General features: G+C 40.5%; 2 protein-coding genes across 3 annotated transcripts in view; one reads left to right on the top strand and one right to left on the bottom strand.

Annotated features, from left to right (window-relative positions):
- Positions 1-836: 836 nt before the first annotated feature.
- LOC133617003 (thiosulfate sulfurtransferase/rhodanese-like domain-containing protein 2) lies at positions 837-24,010 on the bottom strand. 2 transcript variants are annotated; one of them, XM_061976643.1, is made up of 9 exons: positions 23,672-24,009; positions 19,465-19,742; positions 19,284-19,392; positions 19,092-19,211; positions 11,836-11,941; positions 9,248-9,363; positions 6,598-6,756; positions 1,357-1,495; positions 837-1,282 (listed from the first exon to the last, which is right to left on the bottom strand). In XM_061976643.1, the coding sequence occupies exons 1-9, from the start codon at positions 23,792-23,794 to the stop codon at positions 1,068-1,070; spliced, it is 1,365 nt and encodes a 454-aa protein (XP_061832627.1). In that variant the 5' UTR covers positions 23,795-24,009; the 3' UTR covers positions 837-1,067. The 2 variants fall into 2 exon arrangements, with proteins under 2 accessions (XP_061832627.1, XP_061832628.1); XM_061976644.1 differs by lacking the exons at positions 9,248-9,363; positions 11,836-11,941 and having other exon boundaries at positions 23,672-24,010.
- The window catches only part of LOC133617001 (nuclear cap-binding protein subunit 1), a 30,387-nt gene continuing 27,899 nt past the window's right edge, over positions 23,932-26,419 (top strand). The window contains exon 1 of the mRNA XM_061976641.2: positions 23,932-24,152. Coding sequence (XP_061832625.1) covers positions 24,119-24,152 — 34 coding nt within the window. The 5' untranslated portion in view covers positions 23,932-24,118. The remainder of the gene's footprint in view (positions 24,153-26,419) is intronic.

The raw sequence follows: 26,419 nt of genomic DNA, 5'->3' as shown, positions 1-26,419 counted from the left end.
CACTAGAAAACTGGGCATTAATAATTATAATAATATGTGCCAAGGGAAAACGTATTTAAATGTCTATTTCATTGTACAGTGTTCCCCTCATTGTTATTTTGTATTTATTTAGAGGGCAGGATACTGATTTGTAACTATATGACGTGCACTTGCAGCAATACAATGACGTCACATGAAAAACAAATTAACCTTTCTATTTAATTGAGAAGTACAGGCAGGATATTTTTGATTTTTCAAAACAAACTAAACTTACTGGCTTATAATAAAACTAAAACTCGGGGGACACTAGTTATAATAATATGTGCCAAGGGAAAACGTATTTAAATGTCTATGTTCCCCTCATTATTGTTATTATTGTATTATAAATACAGCGTATAACTTCTGTACAGTTTATTTTAATTTACACAGCTGTTAAGACAACTTATCTATTTTTACTTTGCAATCATTTTTGTTTTTCTCTTATAATGACATGTTATGTTTTTTTCTGTAAAAGCTGACTATGGGAGAAACGCACAAGAATTCCAAAAGTACCTGTGCAAATGTCAACATCTTATTCTCTTCACTGTTCGGATGTCACGTCACGGGAAAATGCCGCTACCTGCTGGTTTTAAGGGGTACTGCACACAAAAACTGAGGTGAGCTGTAAAAAAAAAAAAGTTACTACAGCACTGCTGGAGCAGGAGTGTCCAAACTTTTATGACAGGGCTTGAATTCGATTGCATGCAAAGTAACTACATTTAAGAGTACATATTATTATGATAAAATAATGAATATATGATTATTAGAATTTGTTATTAAAAGGTATGTGAAAATTTGACTCCTACTCCGACAAATCATTACCTGGAAAATATCAGAGCCGTCCTTTATTGATTAAAAACAGCCAATGGGAGCAAACGTACACAACTAAAAAGGGCAGCTATGTACAAATATTATTAGTCATGGTTGCAGCTTATTAACCTGCGAAGAGAGTCAAAACCTGGCACATCTTTAAAGGAAATTCCGATCCAACTTTTTCTAAATGGATGACGCAGGTGTACCTAATGAAATGACCGATGACATTTAACCGGTCACTTCACGTCCTGAGGGATTCTGGGGCGTCCGTCGGTGCACTCGCACTCCTCTCTGCGCGTGGGCTCGCCATCCCGTCCTTTGCTGCGACAGGTGGGGCAGCAGGCGGTGTGCCCGTGCGACCTGCAAGCGGGACAGGACAGCACCAGCTGGCAGCAGAAGCGGGTGGTGCACAGCTCGTAGCGGTCCCAGGGGCGCCCGCAGTAGCTGCAGCCTGACGGGGGGGGGGGTCTCGAGTGAGGCTTCTCCGCACGGTGCGACAATTCTGAAGGTGCCCGGTCCACTTACCCGAGACGACGTCATGGTTGGAGGAGATGGTGTAGCGCTCGTCGAAGACGAAAAGCTTCCCGCGGTAGAAGCCGTCTGGGAACTGTTCCAGGTATTTATGGATTCCACCTTTCAGTTGGTAAACCTCTTTGCAGACGTCCTACATGGGGGGTCGAAAGGTAACAACAACAAAACTAATAAGCAGACCTCTAATAGAGCGGAAACATTTGTGCAATAAATCGTTTTTTAAGTTTCACTCATCGTTATCCCAGCAGGCACAAGACAATAAAACAACGTTGAGAACTTAAAACTTACCGTTGAAACAACATGCGTTTTTGACAATGTTTAATCAATGTTGGGTTCTGACATTGATTTGACCATTGAAATTTGGACATTTCCCAACCAATATTCTTCAACACTAATACAATGTTGAAACAAAATGCTTTTTGACAACGTTTAATCAATATTGGGTTCTGACAACGTTGAAATAACATGTTTTTTTGACGTTTATTCAATGTCAGGTTGTGACGTTGATTTGACCATTGAAATGTGGTCATTTTTGGGATTGCTCTATTTACTTTTGTTGGAATAATATTCCCTGATTTTTTATAAATAACAACTTTAACATTTTTTAGTCAACACTGCGGATTTAAGTGTACGTCAGCAGCCAAGAGGGGCTTTTGTAACCCGTAACCTGTTTTGAAAAGGTTTCAAAGTCAAATTGTCACCCTAAGAAACAGAATCGAATCGTGAGGTGCCCAAAGATTCCCACATCGTTTTAAATCTTTAATCAAAGCAGAAAACATAGGAAGTTGTGCACAAATGACAACACACCGGCCCCTAGTGGCGGATTAGCAGCATGACACATATCTTTTTGTATGGAGCTCATCTAAAACTTTGTTCACACTGCATGCCAAAGTGAACCAAATCTGATTTTTTCCAAAACTGATTTTTTTTTTTACTGTTATCTGAAATCTGACTGTTTAGATTACGAGTAACTTTTGATCTGTATCAAACTACGGTACTTAATAAACATTCACAGGCCCCAATTTGGCTCCAATGTGGCCCCAATGTGGCCCCAATGTGGCCTCGGCGTCACTTGCATATGCAGTTCGATAAAGTGAAAACAGAAGAAGCTGACAAGAGTCCGTAAATGAACAAGGAAGTTGCGAGTATTACAAAAAAATATATAAGTTACCACACCTTAAAAATGAGTGCTTTTATGAGAAAATAAATTAAAATAATATAATGTATGTATTATACAGGTAAAAGCCAGTAAATTAGAATATTTTGAAAAACTTGATTTATTTCAGTAATTGCATTCAAAAGGTGTAACTTGTACATTATATTTATTCATTGCACACAGACTGATGCATTCAAATGTTTATTTCATTTAATTTTGATGATTTGAAGTGGCAACAAATGAAAATCCAAAATTCCGTGTGTCACAAAATTAGAATATTACTTAAGGCTAATACAAAAAAGGGATTTTTAGAAATGTTGGCCAACTGAAAAGTATGAAAATGAAAAATATGAGCATGTACAATACTCAATACTTGGTTGGAGCTCCTTTTGCCTCAATTACTGCGTTAATGCGGCGTGGCATGGAGTCGATGAGTTTCTGGCACTGCTCAGGTGTTATGAGAGCCCAGGTTGCTCTGATAGTGGCCTTCAACTCTTCTGCGTTTTTGGGTCTGGCATTCTGCATCTTCCTTTTCACAATACCCCACAGATTTTCTATGGGGCTAAGGTCAGGGGAGTTGGCGGGCCAATTTAGAACAGAAATACCATGGTCCGTAAACCAGGCACGGGTAGATTTTGCGCTGTGTGCAGGCGCCAAGTCCTGTTGGAACTTGAAATCTCCATCTCCATAGAGCAGGTCAGCAGCAGGAAGTATGAAGTGCTCTAAAACTTGCTGGTAGACGGCTGCGTTGACCCTGGATCTCAGGAAACAGAGTGGACCGACACCAGCAGATGACATGGCACCCCAAACCATCACTAATGGTGGAAACTTTACACTAGACTTCAGGCAACGTGGATCCTGTGCCTCTCCTGTCTTCCTCCAGACTCTGGGACCTCGATTTCCAAAGGAAATGCAAAATTTGCATGGTTGGGTGATGGTTTGGGGTGCCATGTCATCTGCTGGTGTCGGTCCACTCTGTTTCCTGAGATCCAGGGTCAACGCAGCCGTCTACCAGCAAGTTTTAGAGCACTTCATGCTTCCTGCTGCTGACCTGCTCTATGGAGATGGAGATTTCAAGTTCCAACAGGACTTGGCGCCTGCACACAGCGCAAAATCTACCCGTGCCTGGTTTACGGACCATGGTATTTCTGTTCTAAATTGGCCCGCCAACTCCCCTGACCTTAGCCCCATAGAAAATCTGTGGGGTATTGTGAAAAGGAAGATGCAGAATGCCAGACCCAAAAACGCAGAAGAGTTGAAGGCCACTATCAGAGCAACCTGGGCTCTCATAACACCTGAGCAGTGCCAGAAACTCATCGACTCCATGCCACGCCGCATTAACGCAGTAATTGAGGCAAAAGGAGCTCCAACCAAGTATTGAGTATTGTACATGCTCATATTTTTCATTTTCATACTTTTCAGTTGGCCAACATTTCTAAAAATCCCTTTTTTGTATTAGCCTTAAGTAATATTCTAATTTTGTGACACACGGAATTTTGGATTTTCATTTGTTGCCACTTCAAATCATCAAAATTAAATGAAATAAACATTTGAATGCATCAATCTGTGTGCAATGAATAAATATAATGTACAAATTACACCTTTTGAATGCAATTACTGAAATAAATCAAGTTTTTCAAAATATTCTAATTTACTGGCTTTTACCTGTATATATCATGTAATATATTTGGAAGGGTTCTAATGTTTTTATGGCTGTTAAACAAGCACATCAGCGTGGATCTACGTTAGCTTTAATTTTCAACTCACTTACATAAACAACTTATGCAAAGAACGTAACATGTAAACAAATACGCCACGGTATCAATTGCGGTCCTTCAACAATCACTATTTATTCGGAATCAAAATACCGTATTTTTCTAACTATAAGGCGCACTTAAAATCCTTTTTCCCCCCTCAAAACTCCACAGTGTGACTTATAACCCGGTACGCCTAATGTACGGAATAATTCTGGTTTTGCTTACCGACCTCAAAGCTATTTTATTTGGTACATGGTGAAATGATAAGTGTGACCAGTAGATGGCAGTCACACATAAGAGATACGTGTAGACTGCATTATAATGGGAGTCACACACAAGAAATACGTGAAGATGGCAATATGACTCCAGTAAACAACACCAACATTTTATATGTTCCATTGAAAATACAGAACATTACACACGGCGCTCAAAAATCTATCAAAAAGTTTTAGTACGACTTTGATAAGCTATGAAGCTGCACCGCTTGATAGATTGTACTGTGCTTCAACATAGGAGTATTATTATGCTGTGTGTATAAGGTAAGACATATTATCTAGCGTTTTGTTTCGCAATATTATGCAAAAGCAACTTTTCTTACCTTCTGGTACCTGCTGATCTGTATTATTTGGGATCTGCATAAGTCCTGAAAAATTCAGCGCAACCGCCTTTGTAGTCCGTGTCGACCCCGTAGTCAATAAGCTTCTTCTTTTTCTCTATCTTCTTGTTATGGTACATTCATCCTCCGCTGTTGCCATTTCTAATATAAAGTAGTGTAAAGTTCTTACTTATATCTGTCAGTAAACTCGCCATGAAAGCGCTAAAACATACCGGTGTAGTGAGTTTACATTATTCACCCAAGGAACTTTAGTTATTAGAGAGTTCCGGTCGGACGGTTTTTCACGGGACACATTTCCGGCGGATGAGGAGATGCTGCTCCGTTATTGATTGAAGTAAAGTCTGAATGTCATTAAAACAGTTACCGTATTTTTCGGACTATAAATCGCAGTTTTTTTCATAGTTTGGCCGGGGGTACGACATATACTCAGGAGCAACTTGTGTGTGAAATTATTAACACATTACTGTAAAATATCAAATAATATTATTTAGCTTATTCACGTAAGAGACTACACGTATAAGATTTCATGGGATTTAACAATTAGGAGTGACAGATTGTTTGGTAAACGTATAGCATGTTCTATATGTTATAGTTATTTGAATGACTCTTACCATAATATGTTTCGTTAACATACCAGGCACGTTCTCAGTTGGTTATTTATGCCTCATATAACGTACACTTATTCAGCCTGTTGTTCACTATTCTTTATTTATTTTAAATTGCCTTTCAAATGTCTATTCTTGGTGTTGGGTTTTATCAAATAAATTTCCCCCAAAAATGCGACTTATACTCCAGTGCGACTTATATATGGTTTTTTTCCTTCTTTATTATGCATTTTCGGCCGGTGCGACTTATACTCTGGAGCAACTTATACTCCGAAAAATACGGTAGCTCCACCTTTTGACACTTTTTCCACTCCCGTCCTTGCACGCTACACCGCTACAACAAGGGTGACAGGGAGAAGACGCTGCCGAAGGTGAGCCACGTAAATAAGACCGCCCACAAAACGGCACATCCGGAAACGGCTGTCAGAAAGCGGCTTGAAGATGATCTGTAAAAAAGCATCTATGCAACATTTTGACCAAAGAACCACCATTAAATGTAATGTAGACTACAAGGAAATGTTTTGCATTTAAAAAAATAAATGAATAAAAAATATGACTCCTTTAATGTGCCTTATAATCCGGTGCGCCTAATATATGAAAAAAGATAGAAAATAGAGCATTCATCGGCAGTGCGCCTTATAATCCGGTGCGCCCTATGGTCCGGGAAATACGGTATGTATTCATATACTACAAATAGCCTATTATTTGCACACTATTGACACACCAAAAATTCAGCCGTCGAACTTGGACTTATATCACCGAAACCGGATGTTGTGATGAAGTATCCACTTCCACTGGCGGGCTGCGTCTTTCCCCGCGCACACGAATAACGTAGCTCGCCCAAAGATGATGAAAAATGTGAATACGGGTCGCTTTCAGGTCTCATTTCTGTTTAGACTGAAGCCACATTTGAAAATATTTCAATCGGATTCGGACTCCATCCTAACGTGGCTTGAATCTCATGCGAAAGGATCAGATTTGAAGCACTTTGGACTGGCAAAAAATATCCGATCTGTCAGTTGAGGGCAAATCTGATTTGGTGTGCAGTGTAAACGGGGCCTAAGAATGAACAAATGTGGCAAAGTGGAACTAAGAACTCACTTTTGAGCGGAGGTAGGCGGAACCTCGCTCACAGCGGATCCCTCCTGTGCAGTACATGAGCACCTTCTTGTCGCGGAAGAGCTCCAGGTTCTGGTCCACGTAGTCTGGGAAGTAGCTGAACTTGCGGATGTCGGGGGCCAGACATCGAGTGAACTGCCCCTGACGGGGGACAGAAAAGAGTGTTTGATTCGAGACTCTGCATTGGTCTAACGCTGGGGTTCTTAACCCTTACCCTCAGGGCCCAACATTTCTACTACAGAGGGGCCAGGAGCCCACTCAAATATTAACACTGAATTACCGTATTTTTCGGAGTATAAGTCGCTCCGGAGTATAAGTCGCACCTGCCGAAAATGCATAATAAAGAAGGAAAAAAACATATATAACTATGAAAAAAACTGCGACTTATAGTCCGAAAAATACGGTAGTCATTTTACTCTTCATTTTAATCGTATTCAGTAACTATATCCAACCTACATATAGTTTACAACCTTGTCAAATGATATGAAACAATGTGTTTATCACAAAGTTTATTATCAAAACTGATTGCAAAAATAAATACTAATCAATATAAAGCAAAACAAGTGACTCATAAAAATGATTTAAAATATATATATATTTACATACAATTATGCAGTGATAAAAATAAATAAATTCTAACAAATTAATAATAAATAATATTTTAGTTGCAAATGAAAATACAGCTTCATCACTTTAGTCATAATTTTTGCGCTCAAAAGGGAACTGCACTTTTTTTTGGAGTTCTGTCTATCGTTCACAATTATTATGAAAGACATGACGACAGATGTATTTATTTTAATGCATTCCAACTTTTGCTTACAATGGAGCCAATGAGAGGTCCTCCATTTGGCCCAATAAACCCAATAAATAACTACCTAAAAAGCGCCAACAATACTCCATTTACTAGGGGTGTAACGGTACACAAAAATTTCGGTTCGGTACGTACCTCGGTTTAGAGGTCACGGTTCGGTTCATTTTCGGTACAGTAAAACAAAAAAATATAAATTTTTGGGTTATTTATTTACCAAATTTGTAAACAGGGGCTTTATCATTTTAACATTGGGGACACTATAATAAATCTGCCCTCGTTAATCAACATTAAACTGCCTCAAGTTGTTGTAAATAAAATGACAAAACTTTTCTTCTACATATAAAAAGTGCAACATTAAACAGTTTCAAGTCAACTCATCATGCTTAATTTATTACAGCATTTGGGAAGCCTGTAGTTGATTTTTAATATGTAAATGTTATATTTGTATCAACATGTGATAGCAGGGACCCTGCCATTCAAAACTAGGCGGCTCCATTACTAATTATTAATGTAACTATAACTGAAAAAATAGTACAATAGCAATAGGAGAGACTATTCATCCCTGAACACCATGGAGTTCATGTAGGCTTAATGATGCAGGTACATTATTATATCAACTATCAGAGACAGAAACTCTTCATTTAACATAATGTCCTTTTTTGCTGCTTCAACACAGCTCAATCAACACAGAAAAAGGTAAAGTGAAACAACAGACAGACAGGGCTTTGCTGTCCGTAACACACACACACACACACACACACACACACACACACACACACACACACACACACACACACATACACACACACACACACACACACACACACACACACACACACACACGCACACACACACACACACGCACACGCACACGCTCACACACACACACTGCAAAATGAGCTAAAGTTACGCTAAAAGCCAATTAGCCTTCACCTCAAGCCAGGACTGCGAGCGAGCTGAGCTGCCTTTAATATTTCTAGAAGGTCAACGGGCTCATAGTGATGTTACTAGTTGTTGACTGGAAGGTGTTTATTATAATTTGGGGAGACTCCGCTGCCTGATGCTTACCTGCTAAACTCTAAGCACTGACTACATGCGCTCTGAATACACACTGCTGATTGGCTGTTACCGCTCTGAATACACACTGCTGATTGGCTGTTACCGCTCTGTTTGTAACCAATCAGATGGTTGTGTGGATGGGACAATGCTGGGTGCTGTGTATTTTCCTCGCGAAGATTAGGAGTCATTCTTCATCCAAATGAGAACATAAGATTTTAGCAGTCGGAATTGTAATGTCAGTGAACCTGGTACAGGTAAGTGATGTTTTATTATGTTTGTTGGCTCTCACGATGTCTGCAGTGAGAAGTTATCAGTGATGTCAAAATATAAGCGAACGTTGTGATGCATTTTTTAAATGATCAAAATACGTAAACATTAAATGTTATTATAAATGTGCTTGTTACTACATTACATATATACTTTTATGTATATAAAACCTTAATTAGGATGTTTGGATGTTTTTAAGGGCTTTACTCACATAGGCTCCATTGTAAGCTGCCTTTTGATCGCACTTATTTACGAGTTAGAATGCGTCAAAAAGTTTTCCAAAAACATACGTGTGCTTGTCTTACATAAGGAACTTTGAATGATAGGCAAAATTCATTTAAGAAACGATTCTATGACGTTAACTCCCGACTTCTTCTGTTTGTTCGATATCGTCATTACTGCCACAAGTGGTGGAAAAGTGTACCACAACCGCGGTTAAACGCAATGGCCGAACGGACTTTAAAAGCGTCAACAAATAAACAGAAAGACAATTACAATTTTACTCTCGTAAAAGTTGCGACAGTCCAGCAGGATGGTGTCGTCGCACGAATCCCCTTTGGACACAAGTGCTTCCACTTCTTTGTGGAACTCCTCAGGTTCCAAATGAACTCCTGGCAGGCGAAACAGACACAAGGAAGATTTAAAGAATATCGGTGCGGTCCGCCACTAATACATTTGGCACGATATGCTACGTCCTTACTCATAAACGCATTAAAATGCTAACTGTTTTTTTTTGCTTACATTTTGCATATGCGTCATGGCCAATTATTAGGGCTGTGAATCTTTTGGGCACCATTCGATTCTTGGGGGTAACGATTCCATTCGGAATCAATTTTCGATTCACAATCTATACTTTTTTGATAACATTGGATGCCAGTTCTATGATTAACTACATTCCTCCATATAACAGATAAACAGCTCTGATCAATTTTCTATATTCCTCTGGTTTTGTTCGATAAAATTCTACCCGAACGTTTAATAAAGTCAAATACAAATAAGGCAACAAGAGAAGTATCCAACACTTCTCTTTTCTATAGCAAATCTGTACAGCAGGTTAGATCATCTACATCAGGATTGTCAAAGTCAAGAGCCGGCCCGCGAATGAATTATCTATGGCCTCCGGGATATTTGATTAGTATTAGAACCGGCCCGCAGGCCACAGCCGCCTGCTGCCGTATTGCACGCACACCAATACTCCATCAGTGTTGGCGCTAGGAATTTTCAAAAGTCATAAAAATGGGGTCCCACGGTAAATTTTTGGGGTCCCACTTTTTTGTAACCATTTTGAAAACAAATGATAAATGTATGCACTATCCTGTTATAGCTCATATTCTATATTGTGTTTTGGAAAAAGGTTGTCATAAACGTTACTTAATTCATAAAAAATAAAAATAAAATAAAACACATTTTTATGCATATGTCAATTTATTCAGTTATAAACATTCACTTTCTTCTTTCCTTCTTGGATCTAAACTTTACCGCTCCCGGTATTTTTTTCTATATTTTTATTGTAAGATTTTCAGAATGTGTTTGTTCTATTTTTTGGCCAAAGTAAGACAAAGAAAACAATCTGAAGTTGTCTTTATTTTTTTAGTTTTGATGCCATGATTTTAATAGTCTGGCCCGCATGTGCACAGATTTTCCTCCACGCGGCCCGTGAGCTAAAATGAGTTTGACACACCTGATCTACATCAACAATATGATTTGCCTGAGTGGCTGGACAGGACAGACTGAAATAAAGAAAAAAAAAAAAAAGTAAATCGATTTTTTTATTTTGTTAATCAATTAAGAATCGTAACAAAAAGAATTGCGATTAATCTGAAAATTTATTTTTTCGACACCCCTACCAATTATGCAAAATAAGCTTCATCCAGCACCGCCACCCCACCCGCACCCAGCGTCCACAGACAGATATCAGTCCTGTGAGGGGAAAAAACGGACTTTAAAGTGGCAGGCGTGTTGTTTATTTAGACCAGTGTTTTTCAACCTTTTTTGAGCCGAGGCACATTTTTTTCTTTGAAAATAACTGGAGGCACACCACCAGCAGAAATCATTAAAAAATGAAACTCAGTAGACAGTAAAAAGTCGTTGTCGCAATTGTTGGATATGACTTTAAACAATAACCAAGCATGCATCAATATAGCTCTTGTCTCAAAGTACGGTAGTTGTACTGTCACCACCTGTCACATCACGCTGTGACTTGTTTGGAGTTTTTTACTGTTTTCCTGTGTGCAGTGTTTTAGTTCTTGTCTTGCGCTCCTATTTTGGTGGCTTTTCCTGTTTTGTTGGTATTTTCCTGTAGCAGTTTCATGTCTTCCTTTGAGCGATATTCCTATACTATTTAAGTTGTGCGGACGCTATCCTTCTTTGTGGGGACATTGTTGATTGTCATGTCATGTTTGGATGTACTTTGTGGACGCCGTCTTTGCTCCACTATAAGTCTTTGCTGTCGTCCAGCATTCAATCAATCAATCAATCAATGTTTATTTATATAGCCCTAAATCACAAGTGTCTCAAAGGGCTGCACAAGCCACAACGACATCCTCGGTACAGAGCCCACATAAGGGCAAGGAAAAACCCACCCCAGTGGGACGTCGATGTGAATGACTATGAGAAACCTTGGAGAGGACCACAAAAGTGGGTAACCCCCCCCCCCCCTCTAGGGGAGGGGTTACCCACATTCTGTTTTTGTTTACTTTGTAGCCAGTTCAGTTTTATTTTCGTTCTGCATAGCCTTCCCTAAGCTTCAATGCCTTTTCTTAGGGGCACTCACCTTTTGTTTATTTTTGGTTTAAGCATTAGATACGACGACAAACCCTCGTCGTCTCACATGACGTGTTCCCGACATCTACAAAGCAATTAGCTACCGGCTGCCACCTACTGATATGGAAGAGTATTAAACGGTTACTCTGCCGAGCTCTAGACCGCACCGACACTCAACAACAACACATAATTTGCAGACTATAATTACTGGTTTGCAAAAAATATTTTTACCCCAAATAGGTGAAATTACATCATCTCCCACGGCACACCAGACTGTATCTCATGGCAAACTAGTTGAAAAACATTGATTTAGACAGTACCTGCGAGTTGGTAGGACAGGATTTCAGGATCCAATCCCATTGGGACGATTTCCTTAAAGACGCCGACCTTCAGGCCAGTGAAACAGTCTGGACCGCCATTGCTTGTCTGATCACACACACAAAGTGCAATGGAGGAGGTTATGGTTGGTAAGTACTTTGTAGAGGCGTGGCACGTGAACTGAAGAAAAAGCTCTAAATGTTTGGTGCTGATACAGACGAAAAGGTGCAGACGGCGGAATTTATTTTCACTTTTCATCATAACAATCTGATTGCATCGGGGCCAAACTGGGCAGTGACTGGGCGGCACCACCAGGTGGAGCTGTGGTGACAAGGCAAAGCTTGTCAGATGTGTAGCTGCTTATCAATTTGCTAACTTCTAAATTTACATTCACTTTTTTTTAAAGGGGACCTGTGATGAATTTCGTCTTTACCAATTTGTAAATGTTGCTACAACGTATACTCGTATTAAACAATGCTAAAGAGTCAAGGATTTCGGCGAGCTTGCACGCAGTTTTGGATTCCTCTGTTCACTGGGTTTTTGCAGTCTAGCTACGTTGTGACATCGCAGCAAGGTGGACGTACTTATTTGGACATTAAGGCTTTGCTACAGGCTATTAGGAAACACACAAAAAAGGTATGATAATAAGGTAAACAATACTGTAGAACCCAACTTTTTTTTATGCAGGTCTGAATCGATTGGAGAGTGTGCAGGTGTACCTATTGTTGTGACCGGGTGAATCTTTATCGGGGGTGTCTATAGTGCGGCCCAGGGGCAGTTTCTGGCCCGCAACGTATTGACAGAAAAAAGCAACGGTAAAAATGTAAAGAAAAAAGAGCAAAAATACAAAATGGAATGAGGAAAAACTAAAAATGCGATATTAATAACTAAAAGGTGTCGATACTTTGAAAAGTCAAAGTACGCAAGGACCATTTTGATAATATTAATAAGTTGTATTAATACTATTTATTAGCATCAAAAGTTCAGCTTTTTCTAATTACCGTATTTTTCGGAGTATAAGTCGCTCCGGAGTATAAATCGCACCGGCCGAAAATGCATAATAAAGAAGGAAAAAAACATATAAGTTGCACTGGAGTATAAGTCGCATTTTTTGGGGAAATTTATTTGATAAAACCCAACACCAAGAATAGACATTTGAAAGGCAATTTAAAATAAATAAAGAATAGTGAGCAACAGGCTGAATAAGTGTACGTTATATGAGGCATAAATAACGAACTGGTATGTTAACGTAACATATTATGGTAAGTCATTCAAATAACTATAACATATAGAACATGCTATACGTTTACCAAACAATCTGTCACTCCTAATCGCTAAATCCCATGAAATCTTATACGTCTAGTCTCTTACGTGAATAAGCTAAATAATATTATTTGATATTTTACGGTAATGTGTTAATAATTTCACACATAAGTCGCTCCTGAGTATAAGTCGCAACCCCGGCAAAACTATAAAAAAAAAAAGCCACTTATAGTCCGAAAAATACGGTACCTTATGTTTTTTTTTCTTAAATTTTCACTGTCTTTCTTTACTGACAAAATGTTGCGGGCCATCAAAACCCGAGCTGAGGGCCACAAATGGTGCCCTGGCCGCACTTTGGACACCCCTGTAATAACTAATGATAGTACACTTTGTCACCTATTGTCTTTAAAAGATATGTAATGTCTGTTTGTAGCACTTTTAAAGAAATAATATATATATCAAAATGTCCCCCACATACACCCCTGATATATATACTGTATGACGTCTGTTTTTGACTGTGTCTGGGGGTAAAAATGCGGCGATGTCTTTAAGATATAAATTTAAACAGTGTACCTTTTCAAAAGATAAATTATGATACTTTTGGCAATGGTGGGGCGTGGTTTCATTTGCAATCTGGGAATGCCTCCAGAAACAAACATCTTGCAGTGAACTTAAACAGCAGGTTAGAAAAGTGACTGTGGAGAAAAATTTACACCAAAGCATGTTCAATACATGTTATCTAGTCCAGTGTTTTTCAACCTTTTTTGAGCCAAGGCACATTTTTTGCGTTGAAAAAATCCGGAGGCACACCACCAGCAGAAATCATTAAAAAACGAAACTCAGTTGACAGTAAAAAGTCGCAATTGTTGGATATGACTTAAACCAAGCATGCATCAATATAGCTCTTGTCTCAAAGTAGGTGTACTGTCACCACCTGTCACATCACGCTCTGACTTATTTTGACTTTTTTGCTGTTTTCCTGTGTGTAGTGTTTTAGTTCTTGTCTTGCGCTCCTATTTTGGTGGCTTTTTCTCTTTTTTGGCATTTTCCTGTAGCAGTTTTCATATCTTCCTTTGAACGATTTTTCCCGCATCCACTTTGTTTTAGCAATCAACAATATTTCAGTTGTTTTCATCCTTCTTTGTGGGGACATTGTTGATTGTCATGTCATGTTCGGATGTACTTTCTGGATGTCGTCTTTGCTCCACAGTAAGTCTTTGCTGTCGTCCAGCATTCTGTTTTTGTTTACTTTGTAGCCAGTTCAGTTTTAGTTTCGTTCTGCATAGCCTTCCTAAGCTTCAATGCCTTTTCTTAGGGGCACTCACCTTTTGTTTATTTTTGGTTTAAGCATTAGACACATTTTTACCTGCACACTGCCTCCCGCTGTTTTCGACATCTACAAAGCAATCAGCTACCTGCTGCCACCTACTGATATGGAAGAGTATTACACGGTTACTCTGCCGAGCTCTAGACAGCACCGACCACTCAATAACAACACATAATTTGCCGACTATAATTACTGGTTTGCAAAAAATACTTTTAACCCAAATAGGTGAAATTACATAATCTCCCACGGCACACCAGACTGTATCTCACAGCCCACTAGTGGTTGAAAAACACTGATCTAGACCACAAGGAAGTGTTTTGATCTAGTGTAGATTAGGGCGTCTTTAATTGCATAAGCATGTTCACACTGAGAGGAGTACAGCAAAATGCAGTGCACTCTCAGTACCCGGATGTTGCACTCAGCACGCCCCAAACGGTTAGTGTGTGGAAATTTGTCGTGGAAGTAAAGGGACTAAATTGAGTGGTTGCAATTTAGAAATGAGAGAAGAAGAGGCGGTAGAGGAAAAGCATCGATATTGCAATCTTCATTTCGCAGAACTAAAGTGTCAAAATATGTGTCCTCAGGATGGTTTCCTGCTGGCCCCACTATGGACTGGACTCTCACTATTCTGCTGGATCCACTATGGAATGGACTCTCACTATTCTGTTAGATCCACTATGGACTGGACTCTCACTATTATGTTAGATCCACTATGGACTGGACTTTCACAATATTATGTCAGACCCACTCGACATCCATTGCTTTCGGTCTCCCCTAGAGGGGGGGGGGGGGGGGAGGTTACCCACATATGCGGACCTCTCCAAGGTTTCTCATAGTCATTCACATCGACGTCCCACTGGGGTGAGTTTTTCCTTGCCCTTATGTGGGCTCTGTACCGAGGATGTCGTTGTGGCTTGTGCAGCCCTTTGAGACACTTGTGATTTAGGGCTATATAAATAAACATTGATTGATTGATTGATTGATTGAACTAGGTACAATGTGTACATAGTATACAAGGGTACTGACAGTAATATTTGAAAGCTTACACGCTGTGATTTTTTTACCATTGCCGCCTATTTTCTAAAACAGTCGCTTAAAAGGTCTGACAGGAAGGAAAGACTCGAGCACCGAACATTCTTACTTTATTTTCTAGTCGTTGCTAAAAATCCGATTTTTGCCATTTATTTAGATTTTTTTCCAGGGGTAGTCTTCTTCTATTCACCCACTGCTGCTTCATCGTGACACATATGCCTCGGTGTTGCCGCCTGTGGGATGGCAGGGGTACTGCATACACGAGCAATCAAGCCTATTTGGGTGATGTTAGGCGGGCCAGATTAAAAGCCGCTGGTTGAATAAACCCGTAATATAATGTATGAATGTATATACAAGTGGAGGAGTTCAAGTACCTCGGAGTCTTGTTCATGAGTGAGGGAAGAGTGGATCGTGAGATCGACAGGCGGATCGGTGCGGCGTCTTCAGTAATGCGGACGCTGTATCGATCCGTTGTGGTGAAGAAGGAGCTGAGCCGGAAGGCAAAGCTCTCAATTTACCAGTCGATCTACGTTCCCATCCTCACCTATGGTCATGAGTTTTGGGTTATGACCGAAAGGACAAGATCACGGGTACAAGCGGCCGAAATGAGTTTCCTCCGCCAGGTGGCGAGGCTCTCCCTTAGAGATAGGGTGAGAAGCTCTGCCATCCGGGGGGAGCTCAAAGTAAAGCCGCTGCTCCTCCACATTGAGAGGAGCCAGATGAGGTGGTTCGGGCATCTGGTCAGGATGCCACCTGAACACCTCCCTAGGGAGGTGTTTAGGGCACGTCCGACCGGTAGGAGGCCACGGGGAAGACCCAGGACACGTTGGGAAGACTATGTCTCCCGGCTGGCCTGGGAACGCCTCCGGATCCCTCGGGAGGAGCTGGACGAAGTGGCTGGGGAGAGGGAAGTCTGGGCTTCCCTGCTTAGGCTGCTGCCCCCGCGACCCGACCTCGGATAAGCGGAAGAAGATGGATGGATGGATGGATGGATGTATGTATATGGCTCAATGTTAGCTTTATTTTTCAACCCACATGTAAGCAAATACATTACCGTCAATTTCCAGTCCTCCAACCATCGATATTTCTTCGGAATCAAAATAAATATTCATATAGTAGATATATCCTATTATTTGCGCACTATTGACTCGTGATGCAACAAAAATTTGGCCGTCGTGAATAAATTACATAACTTGCCCAAAGCTGATGAAAGTCACATGCAGGTCACATTGCATTTAGACTGAAGTCACATTTGAAAATATCCGATTCCAATCGGATTTGGACTACCTCCTGTTGTGGCCTGAATCTGATACCAAAGGGTCAGATTTGAAGCACTTTGGAGCGTTTAAAACCCGATCTGTGTCACTTGAGGGCAAAAAAAATCAGATTTGGTGTGCAGTGCACTGCAAAAACTGAAATCTAAGTAAGATTAAATATCTCAAATAAAGGTGATATTTGCTTATTTTCTGTCTGATAAGATAATTATTCTCACTAAGCAGATTTTATGTTAGAGTCTTTTACTTGTTTTAAGGGTTTTGGTCCTAAATGATCTCAGTAAGATATTACAGCTTGTAGCTGAGATTTGATGACCTATATTGCGTAAAACATGCTTGAAACTAGAATAACAACTGTTGCAAAGCTGTGTCATCAACACTCACAAATATAAAACTACTTTTTTAAAGTAATAATTTCTTATTTCAAGCATGAAATAAAAAATCATGACTTTGACACAATCGTGTCGCATAATTAAAACAGATGACAGCCAAATGGACTTTGCTGTTTTTATTTCAATGAAACAAGAGAAAATACGTACTCATATAGTAGTACAGTTGGCACAGTGCAGTAAACGGACAGTTAATATTTAAACATTTAACATGTGACATTTCAAACTATTTTGAACAGAAATAGTTCATGCACATTCAGGTAAATTCCTCAAAATTACAATTAAAAAGTTGTGGCTGGGGGCCGGACTGTGTGTGTGTGTGTGTATAATATTAGAGATGCGCGGTTTGCGGACACAACCCCGGAGTCCGCGGATTATCCGCGGTTCGGGCGGTTGAAATAAAAAAAAATTAGATTTTATCCGCGGGTCGGGTCGGGCGGTTGAAATAAAAAAAAATTAGATTTTAAATAGATTCAGGCGGGTGGCAGTTAAACCAATTCGGAAATATATATACATAGTTAAATGTTGTTACCCACATACGAAAAACGAGCAGGCACCTGCAGCATACGCCACAACAGAAGAAGAAAAAAAAAAAAGAGATGGACACTTTTACGGAGCGGAGAAGGGACGCCTCGCCGGGGTCCGGGACCGAGGCCCCTTCCCCCGAGAGGGCCCCACCGGGAGCCGTAGCTGAGGGGAGCCGCGAGAAGGGCCCTTCGCACGTCCAGGTTCACCACCGCGCCCACCGCACAACACCCCGCCTCGTCCGCCTTCGCAGCTTACCTGCCTGCCACCCCCGTGGCCGGGGGCTCGTAACAGGGGTCACTCCGCCCGCGCAGCTTACCTGCCCGCCACCCCCGTTGCCGGGGGCGCGTAACAGGGGTCACTCCGCGCGCAGTGCGCTCACGAAAGGGGTGGGGCAAGCAGAACTGGCGCTGCGGGATGAACCGAACGCCGGGTTAAAGCGCCCGATGCCGACGCTCATCAGACCCCAGAAAAGGTGTTGGTTGATATAGACAGCAGGACGGTGGCCATGGAAGTCGGAACCCGCTAAGGAGTGTGTAACAACCCACCTGCCGAATCAACTAGCCCTGAAAATGGATGGTGCTGAAGCCTCGGGCGCGAGCCCGGGTGCGAGGGACATCGCACCTCCACTCGCTTGGAGGTGCGCTCAGCGCGGCTCCCAGATGATTGCTGCATTGGATCAGTCTCCTTTCTTTAACAGGCAAAAGCTTTATAACCTCACTAATGCCTTGCATCGTCTATATTAGATATATAACAACGGGCGGGTGCGGGCGGGTGCGGTGTTGATTAAATGTTAATTCGGGTGGATGCGGATGGTTGACGACTTTTGTCATGCGGTTGCGGATGAAATAATTGCCTATCCGCGCATCTCTAGTGTATATATATATATATATAAATATATATTCTTCGCGCACTAATTGACTGAAAGAGCACTCACTTGGCGCGATGATGTCATGTTATCGATGGGAAAATGCAATTTTAGACAATTTGATTTGCCTGAGCGGCTAGGGAACCCCGAGAGTAACAAGCGGTTGCCTTGTTGCCTTTCCATTAAGAACAATACATTAGTTTATAGTGTAATTTTGCTGGTTTCAAGAAATGTAATGCCGAGCCCATATCATTATGTCAAGATAATGGCACTAGCATTTACTTAATTTAAGAATATTTTTCAACATATTGAGCAAAAAGGTAAAAAAAAAAATTCTACCAAGAAAAGTGCACTTGTTATTAGTGAGAATATATTTATTTTAAGGTATTTTTGGGTTCATTGAGGTTAGCTAATTTTACTTGTTTTGGAAATGTTCTTGTTCTATTGGCAGATAATTTACCTTAGTTCAAGTACAATACCCCTAATTTTTGTGTGTTTTTTTTCTTGTTTTTGAACACTGACTTTTTGCAGCGTGTAAATGGAGCCAATATTCATTCAAAATCAAACTTTGCTTTGTTACCTTAAAGTCCTCTATGTCCATGTTGAAAAGAGGATGTGAGCGCATGGCTTGCATGTAGAGGTCCGTGGCGACATGAGTCCCCCCAATGGTCCCATTGATGCCCTCTGTGGCCACCCTCACCTGCCATGATGCATTTATTAGACACGCTACAGTTGGCTCACATAGTATTTTCCAATTCTGGTGGTTGCTTACCTTGCCGGTGAGGTGCAGCAGCTCACACAAAGTTCTCTGCCAAGCACAGATGACGTGCGGCTCCTCCACTCGACAGTAGCGGTAATACAGCAGAACTTTACCAGGGCCTCTGAGCAGGAGAAGAAAACAAGAGAGTTAAACTGGAACAAAAGAGAAACACAAGCGGAAGCTAAGTAAGTACTTTCCGAGGTGCTCCTCGGGGACATGACTAATGTCTGGGATCCACGCGGTGACGTCCACGCGGTCGTTCTGATGCTGATGTTGAGGTTCTTCTTCCACCCGGCCTAGCGTGCACTCGCACTCAGCCTGTGCCAGCTGCTGGATCTCGCTTGCGTGCGTCCTGGCGACGTGCTCGTGAATGGCGGCGTCCCGGTTGAAGACGCGGTCACAGCAGCGCCAAGACGGTCGTCCGTCCTCCTGACCGCCCACCCTCTTGGATGCCACGAAGGTAGCAAACGACTGAGGAAAAGCATCGGGTAGAACATTGGCACAGTGCATCCAGGGGAGCAAATAATTATCAGTGCCGATATTTGGCATTTTGACGTAAATTGGTATCTGCCAGATGACACAATCATTCACGTGACAGCCGACACCCTTTCAGAGATATTAAACAGACAGCTTACTCAAGTAGCAACATGGTTTCAAAATAATTGTTTAACCCTAAATGATAACAAAACAGTCTCAATGTGTTTCTCTTTGAAGAAACAATCATTAAATGAAATTCAGGTCAACATTAAAGGCCTACTGAAACCCACTACTACCGACCACGCAGTCTGATAGTTTATATATCAATGATGAAATCTTAACATTGCAACACATGCCAATACGGCCGGGTTAGCTTACTAAAGTGCAATTTTAAATTTCGCGCGAAATATCCTGCTGAAAACGTCTCGGTATGATGATGTCAGCGCGTGACGTCACGGATTGTGGAGGACATTTTGGGACAGCATGGTGGCCAGCTATTAAGTCGTCTGTTTTCATCGCAAAATTCAACAGTATTCTGGACATCTGTGTTGGTGAATCTTTTGCAATTTGTTCAATGAACAATGGAGACAGCAAAGAAGAAAGCTGTAGGTGGGAAGCGGTGTATTGTGGCCGACTGCAGCAACACAAACACAGCCGGTGTTTCATTGTTTACATTCCCGGAAGATGACAGTCAAGCTTTACCATTGGCCTGTGGAGAACTGGGACAACAGAGACTCTTACCAGGAGGACTTTGAGTTGGATGCGCAGACGCGGTACCGTGAGTACGCATGCAGCTGCGGCTTCCAAACATTTGATCGCTTGCCCGTACGTGCGTGCCGCTATGTGCATGTCACGTACGTAACTTTGGGGACTTTGGGGAAATATATGTGCTGTATGAACTTTGGGGAGGTGAACGGTACTTTGGGCTGTGGGATTGAGTGTGTTGTGCAGGTGTTTGAGTTGTATTGGCGGGTTACATGGACGGGAGGGGGGAGGTGTTTGTTATGCGGGATTAATTTGTGGCATATTAAATATAAGCCTGGTTGTGTTGTGGCTAATAGAGTATATATATGTCTTGTGTTTATTTACTCTTTTAGTCATTCCCAGCTGAATATCAGGTCCCACCCGCCTCTCACAGCATCTTCCCTATCTGAATCGCTCCCACTGCCCTCTAGTCCTTCACTCTCACTTTCCTCATCCACAAATCTTTCATCCTCGCTCAAATTAATGGGGAAATCGTCGCTTTCTCGGTCCGAATCGCTCTCGCTGCTGGTGGCCATGATTGTAAACAATGTGCAGATGTGAGGAGCTCCACAACCTGTGACGTCACGCTACTCGTCTGCTACTTCCGGTACAGGCAAGGCTTTTTTATCAGCGACCAAAAGTTGTGAACCTTATCGTCGATGTTCTCTACTAAATCCTTTCAGCAAAAATATGGCAATATCGCGAAATGATCAAGTATGACACATAGAATGGACCTGCTATCCCCGTTTAAATAAGAAAATCACATTTCAGTAGGCCTTTAATCAAAATAAAATAGAGCAGGTAAAGGAATATAAATATTTGGGTGTTATTTTGGACCCTAAGCTAAAATGTGATGGCCATATTATAATAATGACTAAGACCATAAAAATAAATATAAACTGTTTCAGGCTTATTAGACCTTGTTTATCTGTTCAGGCCGCACAAGTTTACATGCATGCAAGGGTTTTATCCCATATGTCTTATTGTGCCATGGTCTGGGGACAGGCCACGAAATGTGTAGTGAAGCCTCTGTTGTCGTTATATAAACTAAAGACACTAAAGATATTTGATCAAAAACCAATGAAACATCCTCACTGCCTTATTACTCAAAAATATAACATGAAGAGTTTTGATAATTTTATAAATGTGTCATTTTTAAAAGCTATTTTTAAGTGTCTTAATGGATTAGCCCCTGATGTGATGTGTAAAGAAATACAAAGATACAGTAGTGAAGGTGTGCAGACTCCAGCTGCAGTCGGTGGGAGCTGTAGAGTGAAAAGGTGCCGGACCACTCTGGGTAGGTCTGCGTTCTCAGTGAAGGCCTCACATCTGTGGAACTCTTTGCCACTGGAGTTAAAGTCACAGTCGGACATTAAACTTTTCTCCACAAAACTGAAAAAGTGGCTTAAGGAAAGTCAGAAGTGTGAGCACTAGAACTGGATGTAGTATGGACAAATGGGGCCAATTATTTTCAATGTGTTTTTATTTTTGCATTTGTCTTAATCCTTTTGTATGTGTTTAACACTTTTCTCAAGTTTATTATTTATTTTTTTAAAGCCTAACCAGGGACAAGGGTTGCAAATTAGCCTGTGGCTAAAAGTCCTATGTACAAACCCCGTTTCCATATGAGTTGGGAAATTGTGTTAGATGTAAATATAAACGGAATACAATGATTTGCAACCCATATTCAATTGAATGCACTACAAAGACAAGATATTTGATGTTCAAACTCATAAACTTTATTTTTTTTTTGCAAATAATACTCAACTTAGAATTTCATGGCTGCAACACGTGCCAAAGTAGTTGAGAAAGGGCATGTTTACTGTGTTACATGGCCTTTCCTTTTAACAATACTCAGTAAACGTTTGGGAACTGAGGAGACAATTTTTTTAAGCATCTCAGGTGGAATTCTTTCCCATTCTTGCTTGATGTACAGCTTCAGTTGTTCAACAGTCCGGGGTCTCCGTTTTAGTATTTTAGGCTTCATAATGCGCCACACATTTTCAATGGGAGACAGGTTTGGACTACAGGCAGGCCAGTCTAGTACCCGCACTCTTTTACTATGAAGCCACGTTGATGTAACACGTGGTTTGGCATTGTCTTGCTGAAATAAGCAGGGGCGTCCATGGTAACGTTGCTTGGATGGCAACATATGTTGCTCCAAAACCTGTATGTACCTTTCAGCATTAATGGCGTCTTCACAGATGTGTAAGTTACCCATGTCTTGGGCACTAATACACCCCCATACCATCACAGATGCTGGCTTTTCAACTTTGCGCCTATAACAATCTGTATGGTTCTTTTCCTCTTTGCTCCGGAGGACACGACGTCCACAGTTTCCAAAAACAATTTGAAATGTGGACTCGTCAGACCACAGAACACTTTTCCACTTTGTATCAGTCCATCTTAGATGAGCTCAGGCCCAGCGAAGCCGACGGCGTTTCTGGGTGTTGTTGATAAACGGTTTTCGCCTTGCACAGGAGAGTTTTAACTTGCACTTACAGATGTAGCGACCAACTGTAGTTACTGACAGTGGGTTTCTGAAGTGTTCCTGAGCCCATGTGGTGATATCCTTTACACACTGATGTCGCTTGTTGATGCAGTACAGCCTGAGGGATCGAAGGTCACGGGCTTAGCTGCTTACGTGCAGTGATTTCTCCAGATTCACTGAACCCTTTGATGATATTACGGACCGTAGATGGTGAAATCCCTAAAATTCCTTGCAATAGCTGGTTGAGAAAGGTTTTTCTTAAACTGTTCAACAATTTGCTCACGCATTTGTTGACAAAGTGGTGACCCTCGCCCCATCCTTGTTTGTGAATGACTGAGCATTTCATGGAATCTACTTTTATACCCAATCATGGCACCCACCTGTTGTATGCATGCATGTGTTTTTGATTGATTGATTGATTGATTGAAACTTTTACTAGTAGATTGCACAGTCCAGTACATATTCCGTTCAATTGACCACTAAATGGTAACACCCGAATAAGTTTTTAACTTGTTTAAGTCGGAGTCCACGTTAATCAATTCATGGTGTGATGTATCATGTTGTATGTGTGATGCATCATGTTGTATGCATGCATGTTCCAAATAAAGTCAAACTCAAGACCATGTTAAGCTCTCATGGAGTGTTTTAAAAGCATGTTCCAAACACAACTAGAGGCTAGTTGACTTACCTTCCTCCTGTTTAGGCTATAGAACCTTCTGAGGGGCGCAGAGAGCTGCTTCTCACGTTTAGCACCTCTGGGCGAACACTCCTCTACTTCCCAGTCTAAAAACTCTGCGCAAACAACGGCCATATTTTGCCTGACGCTGGGCTACGACGTACGACTCATCTTCCCGGCATCTTAATTCAATTAAAAAAAAACCTAGCTCAACATTTAGTAGTACCTTGTTTTACGGACTGTTAAAAGCAGGAACGCAAGCTACTCAGGCCGGACGGAAAAGACGGTTACTACTTCCGCTCGGCGCAAGTGTTGCACCGGATGTGTTTCACATGAATGTGCCCGCTGGCTACCGGATTTGCCGCTTGCCGCCTGGCTGAATAGACGCCGTGTCGTTTAGTTGCCGATTCATTTGTTCGTTTTTTTGTCCGTTTTTCTTCCCGGCGAGAGAGATTAAACATGTCTCGGCGAAGACACAGCGACTCTTATGACGGTAAGTTAGACACTACGTACTTATGTTTCACGTTGTGGCAACTGTGGCTAGCTAGCTAGTTGGGGTTGTTGTTATGCTAGGCTAATTCTTGCTGCAATGCTTACTGACCGATGAATCATCTATGGTATAAAATGTCGCTTTTACACAATAATATTGAAATATTAATGGTTGTGACTTTATTTGGAACATGCATGCAATACAACATGATGCATCACAATTTCCAGTTTCTCTATTCAACATGTTCGAAAAGGTGTAGGAAGAACCAGAGCTTATTTAATCCTACCCCTTTCCTTTACATAGCAGTTGCTAAAACTTTTGTTCACTTCCTGTTCTCAATTTATGCACAAATAAGTAATAACAATAAAAATTAAAGCTGCAAGCAGCGATGGACGGGGCCGACTTTGAGGGCTCATAAAATCTAAACCGGAGCATTAATTAAAACTCTTTCATCAACTTTTAATCAGAAGGGTTCAATCTCTCTCCTGTGCTAATTTGAAGCCGACACGACAAACGCGCTCAGAGGAGATAATGTTTGAAAAAAAGTGACTGTTTTTACTCAACTTTTGTTTTAAAGGGGGAATTGCAAATTGCCTGTTGATTTTTGCTGGGGGTTGTGAGTGAATGAAATCTAGGTCTAAGTGAGCCCTACATAGAGGTTTTTGTTTCATGTCTCTACGACATTCCTACTGGGAGTTACATGCAGTTTTGTCTGTGTTTTCTTCCTAGGGGGCGCTAGAGCGCAGTTTTGGGGTTTGGTTTTTTGATTAGATCGCAATTTTCGCCAGTCCTGATGTGTGTGTCCAATTTGGTGAGTTTTGGAGCATGTTAAGGGGGTCAAATTACAGCTCAAAGAGGCGGCAGAATAATAATAATAAAACGCTAGAAATACAATAGGGTCCTCTGTCCCAAAGGGACTCGGTCCTTAATAAATAAATAATAATTGGTGAAGTAAGTTATATTTCATATGGTGAGATGAGTAAGATTATCTAGAAAATGAATGGATGGATGAAATAAATTCAGAATGTTTATCATGGTTCTGCTTCTTTGTACTATGTAAACACTTTAAGTTTGAAGAGCTTCTTGAAGTGGATCATATTAGTACATTGTTTGATTTCTTTGCTTAATCCATTCCATCATTCAATTCCATATACTGAAGGTCTGAACTGTTGTACGTGCATACAAATGTTTAAAATTACATTTTTCTCTAAGATTATATTTCTCTTCTTTTGTTGACAAGAATTGTTGTATATTCTTGGGTAGCAGGTTATAGTTTGCTTTGTGTATAATTTTATCTGTTTGCAAATTCACTATGTCGTGAAATTTCACTATTTTTTATTCAATGAATAAAGGGGTTGTATGTTCTCTATATCCAACATAGTGTATTAATCTATTATTTTTTTGTAAGACTGTTAATGAATGAAGTGTACTTTTGTAGTTATTTCTACACAATAACTCAGATATGGTATCACTAGTGAGCAGTAGAGAATATGGAGTGCTTTTTGGTCTAGAACATGTTTTGCTTTATTCATTATTGACGTGTTTCTTGCTATATTAAGTTGTATATTTTTTACATGATATTTCTAGTTCAATTTATCATCAGTCATTATACCTAGAAATTTGGTTTCATTTACTCTTTCAATTTCTATTCCGTGTATTTGTGTTTGACTTTCTCTTCTACTGTTACCAAATAGCATTATTTTAGTTTCACTGAGATTCAAAGATTGTCTGTTTTTGTCAAACCATCTTTTTAATTTGTTAATTTCTTCTGTTAGTTTGGTTCCCTTATTGCAATGTTGTCCTATTGACAAGCTTGCATTGTTTGTAACCTCTGAGGCAAAAATGAAGGCAATTCTGTCAGCACCTTTTTGTTATTTTTTTTTTTTTTTAAATCACCTAAATATTAAAGTAAATAAATGTGTGATGTTTTAAGGTCAATGTTATGAGTGGATACACTCGCTCAGAGGTTATCATTGGAAGTGTTCAAGTACATTAGTAATTACAGTATTTGCATTATACATACATACATATATACCGGTATGCATAGTATGCTTTTAGAAAGTTTAACAAATTCATTTATTTACATGAAACCCTTATTACCAGACAGGTCATGTAAGACGCTCCCAGTAATACAAGTATCATTTTCCTGTGACAAATATTAATAAAATTATGGATTTTTAAAACTGTTTAATACAAAGTCAATAGGGCTCAATATTTTAGCTTTGACTTTTTTGTGTAAAATGTCATAACTTCTTTAATATTTACCCCAT

The sequence above is a fragment of the Nerophis lumbriciformis genome, linkage group LG16, assembly GCF_033978685.3.
Source record: "Nerophis lumbriciformis linkage group LG16, RoL_Nlum_v2.1, whole genome shotgun sequence".
NCBI lineage: Eukaryota > Metazoa > Chordata > Actinopteri > Syngnathiformes > Syngnathidae > Nerophis > Nerophis lumbriciformis.
The sequence above is the reverse complement of the archived record's forward strand: the minus strand, read 5'-3'. Positions and strand labels throughout refer to the sequence as shown.